The following is a 16,672-nucleotide window of genomic DNA, read 5'->3' as shown; positions in this document are numbered from 1 at the left end:
TTTGTTCCTTATTTGAACCTGTTGTAAAATACGCGGTAAAATTTTCCCGGAACTTTGTAGGTTACAATCAACATATCAGTTGATATACTCAGGCTCGTTTTGTTTCGTGTTTTTTGTTATAAACTTTAGTGTTAATGCGTAATTAAGTGTGTAAATATAAACAAAATGAATGCCTTTTTAAAATCAGGTAAATTATCCGCTGATTCTGCCGGTGCGTCAGGTTCATCAACGAAGAAATCAACAACTAAAAAAGCACCAGTCCCATGGGTTGAAAAATAGTAAGTTTTTCTTACTTTAATGTTATAAATGCTGTAAATAAACTGTTTCTAGTCGACCGAAGACAGTTGCCGACGTTGTGGAACAAAGTGATGCAGTTGCAGTGCTGCAGCAATGCATGTCAGGAGCAGATTTGCCCAATCTTTTATTCTATGGTCCTCCTGGCACAGGTAAAACCAGTACAATTCTAGCAGCGGCACATCAATTATTCGGTGATATGTATCGCCAAAGGATCTTGGAGCTGAATGCTTCAGATGAGAGAGGAATTCAAGTTATTAGAGAAAAAGTTAAGACTTTTTCACAGATTACTGCAAGTGGTACAAGACCAGAGTAAGTTTTTAAAGTTAATTGTATCAAATTCTTTAAACAATTAATATATCTACTAATATTAGTGGAAAACCATGTCCGCCATTTAAAATTGTCATCTTGGATGAAGCTGATTCAATGACAAACGCAGCTCAAGCCGCGTTGCGTCGTACAATGGAGAAACAAACGTTAACGACGCGTTTCTGTTTGATTTGTAACTACGTTTCGAGGATTATAGAGCCTCTGACATCAAGATGCACCATCTTCAGGTTTAAACCATTACAGGAATCTATGATCTATGAAAGGTTTGTTTGATTTAACTAAAACAACACGTATTTAATTTTAAAATGCATTTTTTAAGATTAAAATTTATTTGTACTGAAGAAAAAGTTGAGTGTAACGACGAATCTCTTAATACTTTGGTGGAGACCTCTGGCGGTGACATGCGACGAGCTATTACTTGCCTTCAAAGTTGTGCCAAACTAACCGGACAATATTCACCGATTAAGATTGATCATGTTTATGAAGTCACTGGTGTAAGTTTATTTTTTAATATTGTGATAATAATTAATATATGGGATAAAATTGTTTAGGTTATTCCAAAAGAATGGGTCGATAATTTTATGAAGGCTTGCGCATCTACGGATTACAATGAACTTCGGAAATATATTGAGAAAATGTTGTATCAGGCGTATTCATCCAGTACTTTCCTGGAACAATTCAACGAATATATGATTAAATCAAATAAGTTGGATGATAAACAAAAGGCTTGTATTGGGCAACAATTAGGGGTAAGTTTTGCTGTTTTTAATGAATTATTTCATAGTTTACCTTATTTTATGAGCGTGAGAGCAAAAACAAAATTCGTATTAACAAAAAATCAAATAACAATTTGCATTGCAGTTGATTTCATTCAGATTACAAGATGGCGGCTCCGAATACGTCCAATTATTAGATCTGGGGATAACGGTAATGAAAGCGCTCAAAATGAAAACAACATCGAAGTAACTTATTTATTACATTTTAATGATGCATTTTCTACATGATTTCAATACGAATACCAACTACGAATTATAATATGCTAAGACTTCATCGTCTTTTGGTTTAAGAATGACTTTATCCCGTAGATTTACAACCCAGCCGGGATTCAAACCGAAGAATATCTGACGCGGGTCCTTCCTTGTGCATAACATGTCATAATCCTTATCGTCCTCGATCCGGGGCAAAACATAACCGTACTTTTGTGCTAACGCGAATCTTTCCTTCGAGACTTTCTCGGGATCAGCTAGATATCCACGCTTTGATGCATCTGTGTAATATTCAATTGCATCTGGCGGTGGTATCATCCTTTTCGGGATTGGTGTTCCTCTTTGGAAGAAATGTTTGGTGTTGCACATTGCCTGTAGGCTATGTGGATCATAATAAGCGGTTGTGATAGTCCCACCGGCTTTCTCTACAGCTGCAATTACTAAATCTGTGGCCCATTGCACCTCAATGTTGATCTTTGACTTGAACTGATCTGCACCCTCATCAGTGAGGTTGACACCAAAGTGTTTCTCATCTGGATTCATCTTGTATAAGCCTGTGTTTATTAGTGAGACTAGATCAATTGGTTTTGTGGTGTCAATTCGGTTTGTATCAATTAACAATTGAAGTTTTTCTAGACTTAGAGGTGGATATTGTCTCCTTAAACTATAAAATATTAGAAATAATTAGTTTATGGCTAACTTTTGATGTGAATAATCTTACTGATGGCCTTTGTAGTATGGTTCTTGTGGAAATCTAAGGTAGAATGGATTGTTTCCAGTTTCATAACCCAGACGCATGTAGTTTTGACGCTGACCGGACCCTTTATTGCCTGAACCATGTTTGTCACCACCGTGTTGCCCTCGTCCACGTTTTTGGCACTTTTAATAACAAATAAGTTATAGTTTAGGTAGAAATTGTAAAAAGGGACTTACTTTTTTTGAACCGGGGTTATCTCGGATATTAGCCAAGGAAACACGTGGCAGGATACGTAGAATATTTAAGGCTTTGTCTGTTATGTTCTTGCTGCCCATTTTATGTGTTTTCCGCTCAGATAATTCAATTCCAAATGAAAATATTGTTAAAATGTGTTCCAACCTCACAAAATTCCGACGTCAGATAGGTTAGACCGAGAATAATATCGAAACCCCCACGCAACAGCACATACTCAACTCGAGCAACAACGATACATGAACACACAACAGTTGAAACAAGTCGAAGTACGTAGTTAGCAGACGTGACTGAAAGAAGGTTTTATTTGTGTAGTTTAGTTGCAGTTCAGGTTACATGTTAGTGTAATTTACAGTAAGAAAAAGAAACAAATCCACCGTGTCAGCAGTAAAGTAATAACAATGAAACGAGTTGTTTAGCACTTAAAGTCATGGATAAGGGAAGGTATAATTTTCATTTTCTTAAGCACACAGTTTACAATCAACTGCAGTACCTAACAACACACAAATACATACTAATAATGCCTGTAATTTCAAGATTCTCCTTGCTGCTCTTGGAGCCTGGTGAAATCTACTTTGAAGACTTCAGTGCAACTCTGGTAACATCTGACACAACAATAAAAACCTATGACCTAAAGAAATCTGAAGGAAGACTGAAACTCTGCTCTAAATCTCTGGTGTTTGATCCCAGAGACATCCAGAAACCACTCATCAAAATACCACTCAAAGATGTGCAAATCATTGAGAAATGGAAAGGTAGCAACAAGTTTATTGATGGTGACAATGTCATGAGGATTGAATCAAAACAATACATTGAGATGTTGGAGGGAAATGTCACAGCTCCATACAAGTTTTGCAATGATGGGAAATTTATAATTTCTTTGAATTATGCACAAATTAATACTTGCCTGCCTCAAATTACTCAACTGATGAGGGCAGCCACACTGCCAAGTATTGAACAAGCAGATATGGTAAGTTGAAAAGAAGTTGTTTACCTGTATTACTCATATATGCAAATGTTATGTCTACATTATTAGTTTTTATTGTTTTTTACATTTATCATGTTGTCATGAGTCATCATCTATTTATGATTAAACTAGTGAATATTTCCACTTAGTTAACTTGTTATGTGTATGTGTTAAATTCTATGAATATTTTTCCATAGATAGCTGTAATTGTTCATGCGCGGCATGCACAAATCAAATTTGATCCACTTTGGATGGATTTGTATGAAAAAATCCAATTCGAGTGTCAAGTGAATAAAATAACGCCGCTGGTTGTAAATCCCGGCAGGATTGTGCTAACGAATTCGAGACTTTATTATCAGCCTTACAATAATTGTGAAATTGTAAGTTAAACAAACGAAAAAGTAAACTTTTATGTATTAGTAAATATTTACTTTTAGAGTCATGTGGTTAAAATCAACTTAAACAGTATTAAACAGATATTCCGACGGAGATTTTTACTCAGACACATTGTAAGCCAGAAAATACAATTGTTTATTTTTTTAATTTTTATTTTCCGTTTTATTTATGTACAGGGTATTGAAATATACTTCAATGAAAGCAATTCAAAACATGATCACATTTACATCTCACTGCTCAATGAAAAAGAGCGGAATAATTTGTACGATATGATTTTACAACAAAACGAACTCAAATTATCCAACAAAGACCAGGATATGATGACTCTTCAATGGCAAAATGGCGTGATATCAAATTATGAATATTTATTATATATCAATAGGTATTTTTCACTTTTAAATGTAATGATTTCTCTTTAATTGTTTAAATTTTAGTTTAGGAGATCGTACTGTAAACGATTTAACTCAATATCCAGTATTTCCGTGGATCCTCTTGGACTACACGTCGAAGTCGATCGATATCAACGACAAATCAATCTATCGCGACTTATCGAAGCCAATCGGTGCCTTAAACCCGGAGCGTGCGAATAAAATCGCTGCGCGTTATGAAGAAATGTCTGAACCTCGCTTTATGTACGGCTCGCACTATTCTACGCCTGGATTTATTTTGTTTTATTTGGTTAGGCTATATCCGCATTATATGTTGTGTCTTCAAAATGGCCGATTTGATCATCCGGATAGGATGTTCAATTCATGTCAGCATTTATGTAAAAATATCTTGGCGGATATGTCAGATTTTAAGGAATTGATCCCGGAATTCTTTGATGTTGATGCCGGTGGAGCGTTTTTGGTAAATAGTTTGGGGATTAACTATGGTTACCGCCATAATGGAGTCAAAGTTGGCGATGTTGAACTTCCAGCGTGGGCCGAAAGTCCCAAACATTTTGTTCAAACATTAAGAAATGCTCTTGAAAGTGATATTGTATCAGAAACATTGCATTCATGGATTGATTTGATTTTTGGGTATAAACAACGTGGGGAGGAGGCAGTGAAAGCTAAAAATTGTATGTTTTCAGTAATAATTTACCTAAAATTTCGTTTTATTTGACTGTGTATTGAATTTTGTAGTGTATTACTATTTATGCTATGAGGGTAGCGTAGATTTGGACTCTATTACTGATCCAAACGAGAGACACACGTTAGAAGTGCAGATAATGGAATTTGGGCAGATTCCTAAGCAAGTGTTTCAAGTTCCACACCCGAAACGAAGAAAACCCCTACAGATGTTAATCGAGCCTCAAATTCAAGTAGAAATGAACAGTAAGTTAACTTTTAATTTGTGTAGCCTATAATATTAGTAAAATTAATTTTAGTTGCGGATATTTGGAAACAATCAAAGCAATTGGAATTAAAATCTACGTTTTCATCTCATAAAGATAAAGTTACATGCGTTTTTATTACCGAGGACAATGAAAAAGTGATATCGGTTGGATACGACTTCAAAATGAAGGTGTTTTCGCTCAAACAAAACCGACAAGTGCGTAGTGCCAGCCTGGGTAACATGCCACTAAGTTGTTGCCTAAAAATCCCTAATAGTAATACACTAGTTATTGGTACATACGGCAACGAAATGTAAGTTTTATTAAATATTTTGTATTAATTAGTTGTTTGTAATAAATTTTTCTTCAATTAGAATCTTATACGATTTGGATTTTGGTAAAGTAATCCAAACTGTCACCGGACACGACGACGCCATTTTGTGCCTAGCCTACAACTCAAAACCTAATTCACTCGATGTAGTTTCCGGTAGTGGGGATTGCACGGTGTGCGTATGGAACGGTTCTAATCTCAACGGCGTCATCAAACCAATTCAGTATCATTCGCACACGTTTGACCACAATTCTCATGTAAAATGCGTTGCTTTTCATCCGATGGACGATCACTTAGCCGTAGGTACCGAAGACGGTGAGATTTACATTTGGCAAGCCAATGAACGCACATTAGAGCGCAAATATCACATGCACTCGGCCAAGGTCACTGCGATCAGTTACAGCCCCGATGGGCAGAAACTCATCAGTTGCAGTGCGGATAAAACTTTTCAAGTTTTGGATATCAACACAGGAATGCCGGTGTATAAGAAAAGTTTTAATGCGGCATTGAACTGCTTAAAATGGAGAGAATTTATTTTGTTGTTAGGATCTGCTGATGGGAAATTATATGTGTGGGATATAAATGCTGTGAGGATGTTGATGGAGGTGCAAGCGCATAGAGGTAAAGTGATTTTCTTAATAATTCTGCATGATTTGTAACGATTTTCTTAAACAGGTGCTATTTTATCATTGGACATGAGTTCCGACCTGAAAACAGTGGTGAGCGCTGGTGATGATAGTGATATTAAAATTTGGGGCCCGAATATTAACTTATTTTCATAGCATAAGCTTGAGATTAAAAGTATTTTAATTATTAAACATGTTTGCGTCCGTTTACAAAATGGCCGTCTGTCATTTCTGTTCACTTTGAGTTGTTGCTTCTTTAGTTGCAACAACATCATCATTATCATCTTCATATAATTCATCTTTCAATTCTGGTTTTGTTTTCGAAATACTTTGAATCTCTCGTATTTTTCTCTTGTCTTCCACGACAATAATATGATTAATTGTGCGATTTATCAATTCAAGACATTTGTTGATGTATGTTAATCTCGCTCCATCTCCACTTTGATGAATTACTAGATCTAACAAATCTTGTTCGATTTTTATCTCTTCTACTTTACCTTCTAACAATTTTTTAACAATCATTTCCATCTGCAGTAGCTTTGTATCCGGTACAAACGTACACTTTCCAGTTGTAGGATCAAAACCTTTGAAGAAAATATGCGCAAATTTCTCCTTTTGATCATCCTGTGTCTTAATTAAATTGACAACGATCTGTGCCATTAAATATAGGTCCTGTTCTGTAGGTTCTTTATTTTGGCGGCCATATTTAGTCATATTTTTTATAGCCACTATGGCTATGGTTCTCATTAAGTTCATTTTGCGTTTATTCATCGATATAATATCTGCATATCGATGTTCCTCTCCTTTGGGATATACTAATCTATCAACATCAACTTGAAAGTTTTCCCAGGATGCACCACCCTTTAATCTGGTACCTTCCAAATGCCTTCTGAGTTTCTCTTTGTAGAAATAAAATACATCCAAGACATAAGTGTGAATTGAATATAAATGGGTGCCGTTTGAATAATAAATTCGACTCTCTTCCAAGCTGATTATCAGTGTTGTCGCATACAAGTTCAAGAAACACACAGATAGCACCAGATAAAACGAATATATCAGGTAGAGTAAACTCGTGTTCATGCTAGTGTAGAGATTCGGCAAGTGTTCAGTGAAGTTTATTGACGCGAGGTACAACGTCACTAGCGCGCTGTAATAATCTCTAAATTCGTGCATATTCTCTCCAAATATCGGGTAAATAAAACTGACCATCATAAGATAGACAATAATTTGATACAGAAACATTCCTAATAAGTGCGGGCCAGCTTGTAAGATAGCACGTTCCATGATTCGAAACAAAACACCAAAGTGTAAGAACTTCCATAATCGTAAAGTCGCTAGTGATAGTGTAATGCCATAAATAATCGTGGTTGCCTCCGAAAGTGTTATTAAATGGTAATAATTAACGAATCTGTTGTGGTCAGTCTCAACAATAGTTTTTAACAGATCAGCGGTGTATTGTCTACGCATGAAAAACAATGTTATGAGAAGCACACTGAGAATGGATAAGGTAACATCGAGAAGATTCCAGAAGTTATTGAAGTATTTTCCTTTGAAGACCAGAATCTGCACCAGCCGCTTGAGCAGCATTATTACAATAACAATGGTGAGTAGAATTAAAAGAAACGCGGTCAATAGTTCTAAGAAAATGTCGGTGTAAATCAGTGATGTGGTGAAGATTTGGCTTGATTTGCGATATCGTCCGCTTGGTGATCGCTCGATTATTATGCGAACGCCATTGAACATGTTTAGATTCGCGTTGTAGGTGAGAAAATCTATAAACAACACGGCTGTGTTTATGTCTATCCATTTGTGTTCGCGGAGAATTTCAAGGATAAATTTCGAGTTTTTTAATGTTCTTCCGAGGTATGCAATGTAGCCACTTCCGTCATACATTTTATAATGTCCTGTGTATAATGAATATAACGCGTTACAAAATGGCGGAGGTTTTAAAATAGCTTACCTATTGTTGAGGTTATGTCTGATCCGTTATAATGATCCCATTTATCAAAAATTGGTGCATCATTAGTGCATGGAATTTGCAATACTTGAAGAGGATCAGGTACAGTACATTTTTGTTGACGGCGTTGTTGTCGTAATTGAACAACACCCAAAATTCTTGTTGCGAAATCCGCTAAAAGGCCAGCATCAGACGCGTACCATTTGCCGTACCATTTTGTTGGGTGGATTAATGGTATTATAACGTGTTCCAAATAATCATACACACTTAAATAATTATTATTGATTCGTTTTTAGTTTTTTTAAATTTGAAGTTAAGTTAACTTACTCTTCGATTTTTTCAATGTTGTCTAATAAATGTGTTCTGTCGCTGTAAATACTCTCCTCGACCATTCGATGCATCATTCTGTTGCTTCGATGGATAACAGAATCGTATTGAACTATGCAAATCAAATAAAGAATCGCGATGAAAAGAAGAAATAGACACATGTCTTTGAATAAACTAGCAACTTCAAGTCTTGTCTTAATTGTTTGCCGTAAATTCTAAAAAATTGAATTAATCTCACCCAAAGTAAAATAATTTAAAAAAATTTACGAATAATTCATTGGGTGTTAGCAGCCGGTAATGTTTCCTGAAATATGGCCGCATCAACACTTCTCCAAACTTTTTAAAGAGTACTTTTCGCTGTCGTTCGATTTCAATCACAATTGCATCAAACCGATACACTAATTTTTCCACCTGAAAAGTTTTACAAGTGAATTAATGTGATTATAACCTATTTAGACTTACATAGCCAACATGTGAGGTTATAATATCAACAGCAATGATAAATACATTTTCCCAGACGATGATCGACATCAAAATTGAGAGAAAAGTAATAATTATCCATAAATATGCTGATTTATATGGCATCCAAAAACCAAAGATTATCAAATAAGCCAAGCAGAATATAATCCATCCAATTAGAGTATATCTTATGACTTTTCGTGTTTTGAACGGGAATCTTTTGATTGCAACAACCAAAGCCACAGACAATTCACTTCGTTTACTATTTCGTAGGAAATAAACAATAGTTAGGTGAATGGCACTAGATATTACACTGCTTGCAAGCACGAAGCAAAATATTTCAGTGTAAACTCGCAATGATCCATAACCAAAGGAATCCGCTCGTGAAAGACTAGGCGGTCGAAGTAACCAAATCACCACGGTATAAGTTGTATAAATCATGCTTAGAATCACTGTTAATCTCTCTGGATAAGTCAATTCTTCATCGTCTTTCACAAAAATATTCCATGTGTGCCTTCCGAGGTAATGAAACCTCAAATGTTTGACTAAATTAACTTTTTCTTTAGTTTTTTCTCCTGTGTCTGGAGTAACATTTACTCTTATGTAATATGAATGTTTTTCTAAGGGTGATATCCAAGTGTTGACTTTAAACTGATATGGTGTTTGTTTTTGTAAATCAAAAATGGTAATATCTTGACAGAACCATTCGGGGTACAAGCCGATTCCATCAGTCCATAATAAAATAGACTCCAAATCACCGAGGTGTGTTGCATTTGTCAGTATCATCCAGTCAATACTATCACGTTGTAATAGTAAACATCCTGGATCAGGATAGTTTAATACATGCGGTTTGGATTTTCCTTTCGTACCGGTAATCTGCGCCATTATATTCGACGTTGTGCCTGCAGATGCCAAGGATCCTGTGCGTACAACCAGCATGTAGCAAAACCGGTCATTTTTTAGATTATCGGAAAGGAAGAAGATTTTATCACGTCCAAATATTTTCGGTTGACGCTTGATACTCAAAGCCAAAGCTATTGCATAAGCAATGAGGACAACGATCACGTGAATAAATATTATATAGTTGACAAAGTCTGCGATGACGTATTCAATATCCATTTGGATTTCGAGGCGATTTGGGATAGGTTTAAAGAAAACACTGTGTAGGGACGTTGTTGAACAGATACAATGTACCAAAGAGTCATTATCACCTCCGGTTACTTTAACCTGTTTATATGAATTTAATTATTAATTTAAATTTAGTTTTTTTGCTGAGATTTTAACATACATTGCATCCTGCAGTTGGTACCCATTTATGTTTTGATCTGCTGTAGGTAACGCATGCGATTTGTGTGAATTGTACTTCATACGGAATCATATCAGCAGGATTATCCTATAATAGTAAATTAAGTATCAAGTGCGCTAAACGGCTCTTTAGTAACGTTTAACGGCGTTATGTTTATGTTTTTTCCACTTCCACTGAAAATCCACGTTTAGTTTTTATATTTGAATTTTTTATTTTTTAAATTTTGAAATTTGTTTTCACACTACTGGAAAATGTAAGGTTTCTTGATTAAAGCCTGTGACTAAAGTACTTTAGTCACGGTCTTGACCGTACATGATTAAAGTACCACTTTTTGTGTTTCTGAACCGTGGAAAAAGTGGCATTTTAAAAGTGAACGTAGAAAAAATTGTATTAAAGTTGATTATGTTAATGTTTTATCTTTAAAACTTACATGTAACATATCAGTATGTGGTATCACAGCCACATAAAACAAGGTGTCGGTTTCAGATCTAGGGTAAGGATTTTCAATTGTCCAGCTACTAGTTTTGCTTCCATCAACAGTAAATTTCGATGGTTTATTAGTAAAATGATGATTTCTCGGGCGTTGGTTAACACTTAGAGCTACCTGTGATAACAACAATTCTATAATATAGTGTATGTTTTAAATTATGTGTAATTACCCTGAGTTTGACATGTTTCTCTATCTTAAACCTTATTAAACATGTCTCCAAAGCGTATAAACTCAGCCTGTGCACGTTCATTTTCCTATCAATTTGTAAAAATTCATCATCTGCTTTGGGTGCTTTCACTTTATAACTGTCATATGGTACACTCTCATTTAAAATGGGAAATTGTATATTGTAACTTGTTCCGGACATTTTCTTAGAGTCCTTAAAAAAGTTTACTTCTACGATGTTTGATGATAGATCGCTACTTGGTGTTAGCATGTCCTTATCATAATTGCTGATAATAGCAGTGATTAAATTTTCTCCTTCGTCTTTAAATTGCTTTGATGGGAGAACGGATATGGTGCCGATTTCCATTGGTTTAGATGCCATATATTTCCCTTCTTCAACTGCAATCAATGATTGAGTTGTGTTGGTTGTTTGAAGATACTGTTCACCTCCGCTGAGTGTGGTTGCTATTGCTTTGGAACTTTCTGTTATGATATCTAGACCGCTAGTTTTGATAGCATCTATGGCAGGGTTGCCAAAAGGCATTTCATAATCAGGGTAATCTTCTTTGATCACCGGCTCTACATCAGGCATTGTAGTGGTTTCGACTTTTTCTTCTTCTATGGTTTCTTCAAGGAGTTTTTCACCGCAATCAGCATTTAATCTAAGAAGTAGAATAAAAATGAGGAGTTTTGATAGTTATATAAAGAGAATTCAATATTCATATGGTAACCGGGAGTAATTTGAAATGTTGGCAACCCTGAAAAATAAATAACCACAGCTAAACTTACTGGGCTTGTGCTTTAGCAGTTGTCTCCTCATATTTAGCATAGACATTTTTGTGTAGTTCTTTTAAATGTATACTCCCCATTCGTTTACAAAGATTAGCCAAGTTTTCTTTATACTTTGTATCTACCTGACCAACATCTACAAATCTTGATGTTATGCTCGAGATTTGTTCGTAAGTGGACATTGCTTGAATGTCAACCTAATAACATGAGCATAAAATTTATATTTTTAACAAAATTATAGTAATAAATAATATTACTTCGTTCATTGACTTCATAATGTTTGCTTTCACCATTTTTTCAATATCTTTACCAACAGCTTGTTGATTCACTTCGTTCAGTAAAGCAGCCGCATATTGCGGCCCAATGGGATTCCCTTCTTTACTTAACTCGTTCAAAGTTTTCAAGTCTTCTTCTATCTTCTTTTTTGAAAGATCAGCTTTTCTAATCTTGAATTAAATTTAATAGAAATTAAAATTTCTAACATAAAATATGAAATTTGTACCGTGATTGGATTGACGTTACACTCGAAAGAATTGTGAAAAATATCTCGGCCTTCTATTACTAATGTTTGTGAAGGTTGCCCTTTGATTGAAGAGAGTAACACTTGAAAGTGTTGATCCGCAGTTGACACCACTAAATTATCTAATAAAAAAAGTAAAATGAAAAATTAATGATTTTAAAAATATAAAAATGCATATTTTTGTACTTTTTCCATTTACTATTTGATAAACAGTATAATATGGTCCAAATGTATCCAAATGTTGGTCTTTAGCGGTACAAGACACTAGAAACTTTGTCTTTAAACTGATACCACTCGACGGCGTGATTTTACAATCGGGTTTTACTATTTTCGGAATGGTTTTAATTCTGAACCACGATTCAAAATTGTCTTTTACAGTCGCTACCACAGCAACAGAGTCGGAATACTTCATAGAATTTTTTGGAATAATCATTCGCTTATTTTCGTTGATTATTTCTAACTTATCTGCAGGTATTTCTAAAATAATTTATAAGAATTATTAAAATAGATGTATTTAATTACTGTTTAGTACTTTGTGATCCTTGAACAATCCATTTGGGTCTCCAACTATTAAAACCCAAACAATTAGCGTTTGAAGGTTTTAACTTCAAGACAACGTTAAGTGTCGGATTGGACATTTAAGAACCACCTTTATCACAGTTTTTTTCACAGCTTATATCAACTTTACAGCTGAATATTTTCCGAGGTGTGACATAATGTGTCGCGGAAACTTCTCCTTGATCGTGTCTTACCATCGCGGTAAATTGCAAATCATCGAAGCATGGATTCATAATCCCAATAAATTTAAGACCTATGAATTATGTTTACAAATATTGGTGTAATTTATGTAATTATTTAGATTTTAGACCTTTCATTGGAGCAGCATCTTGACATTTAATTTGCTTCATGCATATTTCTTTAGTTTCTTTCTTGTATACGCACCTAATACTCCAGTTTATTTTTGGTTCTCTTTTGAAATGAAAGCGTGAATCTGTTATGTCCACCGTGTACGCAAGACCGGTTAGAACGTATTGTAAGTGTCCTTGTTTGAATATTATCACGGGAGGTTCCGATATGTAATTTATCGGACACTTAAACACAATACAAATTACAAGAGAAATAAAATTTATGTAATTTGCGGCAAACTTGTGCAATTGTTGTTCCTCCACCCTTTTCTACAGCATGCAATTGTAAGATATAATTTCCCGGTGGTGCAATTCGTGCTGGAAGAGTAACAGTAATTTCGGTAGTTGTAGTTTTTGGATCTTCGCGATGCGTGAACACCGTTTGCTTTGAATGTAACGAAGTTAAGGTCCATTCGGCATTTATTATATTGTTACCAACACATCCTGGCTTTACATCAGCAAGTTGATGATAAACGTAGTACGTGAATCGTTTATTGGCTTTCTTATCACTATTAAATGTAAAAGAAAATTGTATGTGGAATTAATAGTAAAGATTTTGTTTACCATTTAATATCAACTGACGGTTTGCAAGTCGCTCGTTGTTCACGCTGAAATTAATATATTTAAAGTAAAAATATGCAAAATTGTCGTTACACTTAATATTATACCAGGTTTGATTGGATTATATTAAAAATACTGCAAAATATTGTTATTATAACTATAATCTTCATTTTGTTCGTGTATTTTTTCGTTATAATTGTCTAACTTGCTGTAACTATGAGACATCAAATTGTATTTATGTGGTTAATTAGATTTTTTGTTTCCATGACAAACAAAATCTGATAAGCCAACTTTAAAACTGGAATTTATTGTTTTACCAATGCTTATTTATTAACTAAATGAATTTAATTGTTTGAACAAGTACATTCTTTCATTTTATTTTAAGTTTGTTTGTATGAAGTAATACATATTTTGTTGCAGTATTGTAAAGTATTCTTAGGTGGGCTAGTGTACACGAATATGAATGTATGTAAACAAGTTTTTATCTCAAACAGCGATAGTGACCTCGTGCAGTTGCTGTCGGCTGTGTGCAACTCCAGGCGTACGTAGTTCCATTTCGGTTGTCGAGTGAGTCGCGCGTTTTCATTGCGACTAGTTTTATTTCTTCAAATTATAATTAGATAAATTGCGGAATGTTCAATTAACAATTGACGGCATTTACTGAAATTGGATGTGAATGTGGTTTTGCTAGCGATATAGGATGCGTTGAATGTTCATCAATCGCCGAGTTATCGGCGGTTCACCTATGCGCGTGTTCCGTCGGCCGTCGGCCGTCGGAAGAAGATTCAAGAGCCCGTCGATGATTTACGATTTTTAAAAAAATGTATGTAATTTTTAACGTTGTTAATAAAATATAATGTAATATTATATACCTCTTCATATTTTTTTCTGGTTTCCCCATTGCCGTTTGCAGGATTTATGTCTTAAATCATATTCCATATAAATCATAAGTGCGTCGAGCGTGTACAACATATAAATGATGTGTTGTTGTTTTTAAAACGTTGAATAAAGTAAAAACATAAATAGAAGAATCAAATATCAATAATAAAAACACTCGGTGGTCGAGTGGAGACGAGCACCTGTTGGCATGCCAGCAGACACGGTTCGAGTCTCAGGTACAGAAGGCATTTTTCTCAAATATAAAAATATCAGGTGAAATTTGGGTTGCATATATGAATTGCAACGAAATATAAGAGAAATTGAAATACAAGTGAATGCAATATGAGAAATATGAAAGCAAGTGGAGGAGCGGGAACAGAGAAATAGAAGAAGAACAAGGAGTAGCAGAGAAGAGTAGAGACAGAAGGAAGAGAACAGAGTAGAGAAGAGGAGGAGATAGAAGAAAGAGAGAATAGGGGTGACGGAATTTTTAAATTTTTTGGCACGTGTCGTTATAAGACAGTCTACGGTCGATCTCCCAGCGCCTCCGGCGCTCTGGTCGATCGCCCACTGCTTCCGTCCATTGCTCCCGGCCCAACCTACAGCTACGATGTCTCTGCGCTTCATCCCCGGAATTATCAGGCATATCAACAATTTTTATGGTGGGGATCACCCCAGAGAGGGGAACTCCTTATAAGGACAATCTTGTAAAAAATATTTCTAAGTTTTAAGTCGTCTCAAGAGAGGTGACACTTAAAAATATTCTTACAAGTTCTGACCTCTACCTGAAATGAAAGAAGGAGTACACAAATCATACAGGTTACCTTAACAATTTTTATAGAGGGATCATCCCTGAGAGAGGGAATTCTCTTAGAGACCTGTACCTGAAATGATAGAAGGGGTACATTCAACGCATAAGAGATACTATTTCTTAACATTTCTTTATTAATAAACACAATGTAATATAATACAAGTTTAGTACCTTAACAATTTTTATTGTGGGATCATCCTCCGAGAGAGTGAACTCTCTTAGAGACCTGTGCCTGTAATGATAGAACGGGTATGCATAAATCAAAGAAGTAAATATATCTTACTATTTATTTATTAACAATAGAATACAAGTTTATATTTTACAAGTCAACAGAATACGTGCCGCCATATTGAAGCAGGACTTACGAACTGCATAGCCGCGCACGTGCAAACAAGTACTACTTTGTAAAGTTCTACCGGGATAATGAAATTAACAAAATAGCCTATTTTCTATGTGATTGAAAATGAAAACAAATATACAGGGTGTTACAAAAAGAAAATTTACAACCCAAACAGCGTTTTCTCTAGACAATCAGGGAAACTAATATACCGGGTGTTTTAGAAAGAAAATTCAAAGTGCAAAAAAGAAAATCCTAAAAACAACAGTTGAAGCAAAATTTTCACGGACACAAAAGAAAACTAATATACAGGGTGTACCAGAAAGAAAATCCCAAGTTCAAAATAATGAACATTCAAAACTCAGAAATAAAGACAATCTTCTACGTGCGGTTAGGAAAACAAATATACAGGGTGTTACAAAAAGAAAATTTTCGAAACTACACAGATGCTAGAAAAGAAAACAATTATATTTTAATATATTGTGAATATATATTTATTAATGAATTAAACCGACGGGTGAAGCATCATCATAAATTGATAGAATATCCGATGGAAAACATCTAAATCAACAGACGGCAAGCGACGGCGCGTGGCATTACTGCCGTTAAATACGATAAAAATAACTAATTCTTTGTAAATATTAAGATATAGGAAGACTACGAAAACGAAGAACTATTCACCGTACAAGATTTTATTACGTCAACAAAAGACTTCTTAATTTAATGATGCTAACAAGTGCAATTCGATTAAAAACGTTCACGTGTTCAGCGAAAGGATGACCGAGCCGACGGCCGACGGCAAACTGAGCGCGGTCGACCACATGAATATTGTCTTTTAATAATCCACAGATAATTTTTAAAACTGTCTTTGTAATAATTAAATCATGCATGTTATTTTCGGAAACGGGACTAATAATTCTGATAGGAATGGAACCACGTGTTTGTAATTTGCAAGATAATACAAGCAAA

General features: G+C 35.0%; 4 protein-coding genes across 4 annotated transcripts; 2 read left to right on the top strand and 2 right to left on the bottom strand.

Moving 5' to 3' along the window:
- The first annotated feature begins 52 nt into the window (after positions 1-52).
- LOC135795924 (replication factor C subunit 4) lies at positions 53-1,672 on the top strand. Its single transcript, XM_065307753.1, has 6 exons — positions 53-278; positions 331-606; positions 669-887; positions 944-1,118; positions 1,176-1,373; positions 1,486-1,672. Exons 1-6 carry the CDS (start codon positions 166-168, stop codon positions 1,588-1,590), a joined length of 1,086 nt encoding a protein of 361 aa, XP_065163825.1. The 5' UTR covers positions 53-165; the 3' UTR covers positions 1,591-1,672.
- On the bottom strand, positions 1,582-2,679 carry mRpL15 (mitochondrial ribosomal protein L15). Its single transcript, XM_065307754.1, has 3 exons — positions 2,544-2,679; positions 2,332-2,489; positions 1,582-2,274 (listed from the first exon to the last, which is right to left on the bottom strand). The coding sequence occupies exons 1-3, from the start codon at positions 2,640-2,642 to the stop codon at positions 1,647-1,649; spliced, it is 885 nt and encodes a 294-aa protein (XP_065163826.1). The 5' UTR covers positions 2,643-2,679; the 3' UTR covers positions 1,582-1,646.
- A 235-nt stretch (positions 2,680-2,914) lies between these two features.
- Positions 2,915-6,389, top strand: LOC135795916 (protein FAN-like). The gene is made up of 10 exons (XM_065307739.1): positions 2,915-3,003; positions 3,097-3,529; positions 3,724-3,906; positions 3,964-4,035; positions 4,099-4,304; positions 4,357-4,985; positions 5,050-5,241; positions 5,295-5,553; positions 5,615-6,192; positions 6,247-6,389. Exons 1-10 carry the CDS (start codon positions 2,990-2,992, stop codon positions 6,351-6,353), a joined length of 2,673 nt encoding a protein of 890 aa, XP_065163811.1. The 5' UTR covers positions 2,915-2,989; the 3' UTR covers positions 6,354-6,389.
- LOC135795915 (uncharacterized) lies at positions 6,102-13,961 on the bottom strand. Its single transcript, XM_065307738.1, has 17 exons — positions 13,784-13,961; positions 13,680-13,723; positions 13,357-13,624; positions 13,079-13,301; positions 12,743-13,021; positions 12,397-12,687; positions 12,193-12,332; positions 11,948-12,136; positions 11,691-11,887; positions 10,906-11,563; positions 10,677-10,850; positions 10,229-10,333; positions 8,944-10,167; positions 8,749-8,892; positions 8,482-8,696; positions 8,158-8,420; positions 6,102-8,101 (listed from the first exon to the last, which is right to left on the bottom strand). Exons 5-17 carry the CDS (start codon positions 12,846-12,848, stop codon positions 6,423-6,425), a joined length of 5,385 nt encoding a protein of 1,794 aa, XP_065163810.1. The 5' UTR covers positions 12,849-13,021; positions 13,079-13,301; positions 13,357-13,624; positions 13,680-13,723; positions 13,784-13,961; the 3' UTR covers positions 6,102-6,422.
- Positions 13,962-16,672: the final 2,711 nt, after the last annotated feature.

This window comes from Atheta coriaria, unplaced genomic scaffold, assembly GCF_025399875.1.
Source record: "Atheta coriaria isolate IRGN ID8LTWV9N9 unplaced genomic scaffold, Caltech_Dcor_3.1 hic_scaffold_7_pilon, whole genome shotgun sequence".
Lineage (NCBI taxonomy): Eukaryota > Metazoa > Arthropoda > Insecta > Coleoptera > Staphylinidae > Dalotia > Dalotia coriaria.
This window is presented reverse-complemented; position numbering and strand designations above follow the sequence as displayed.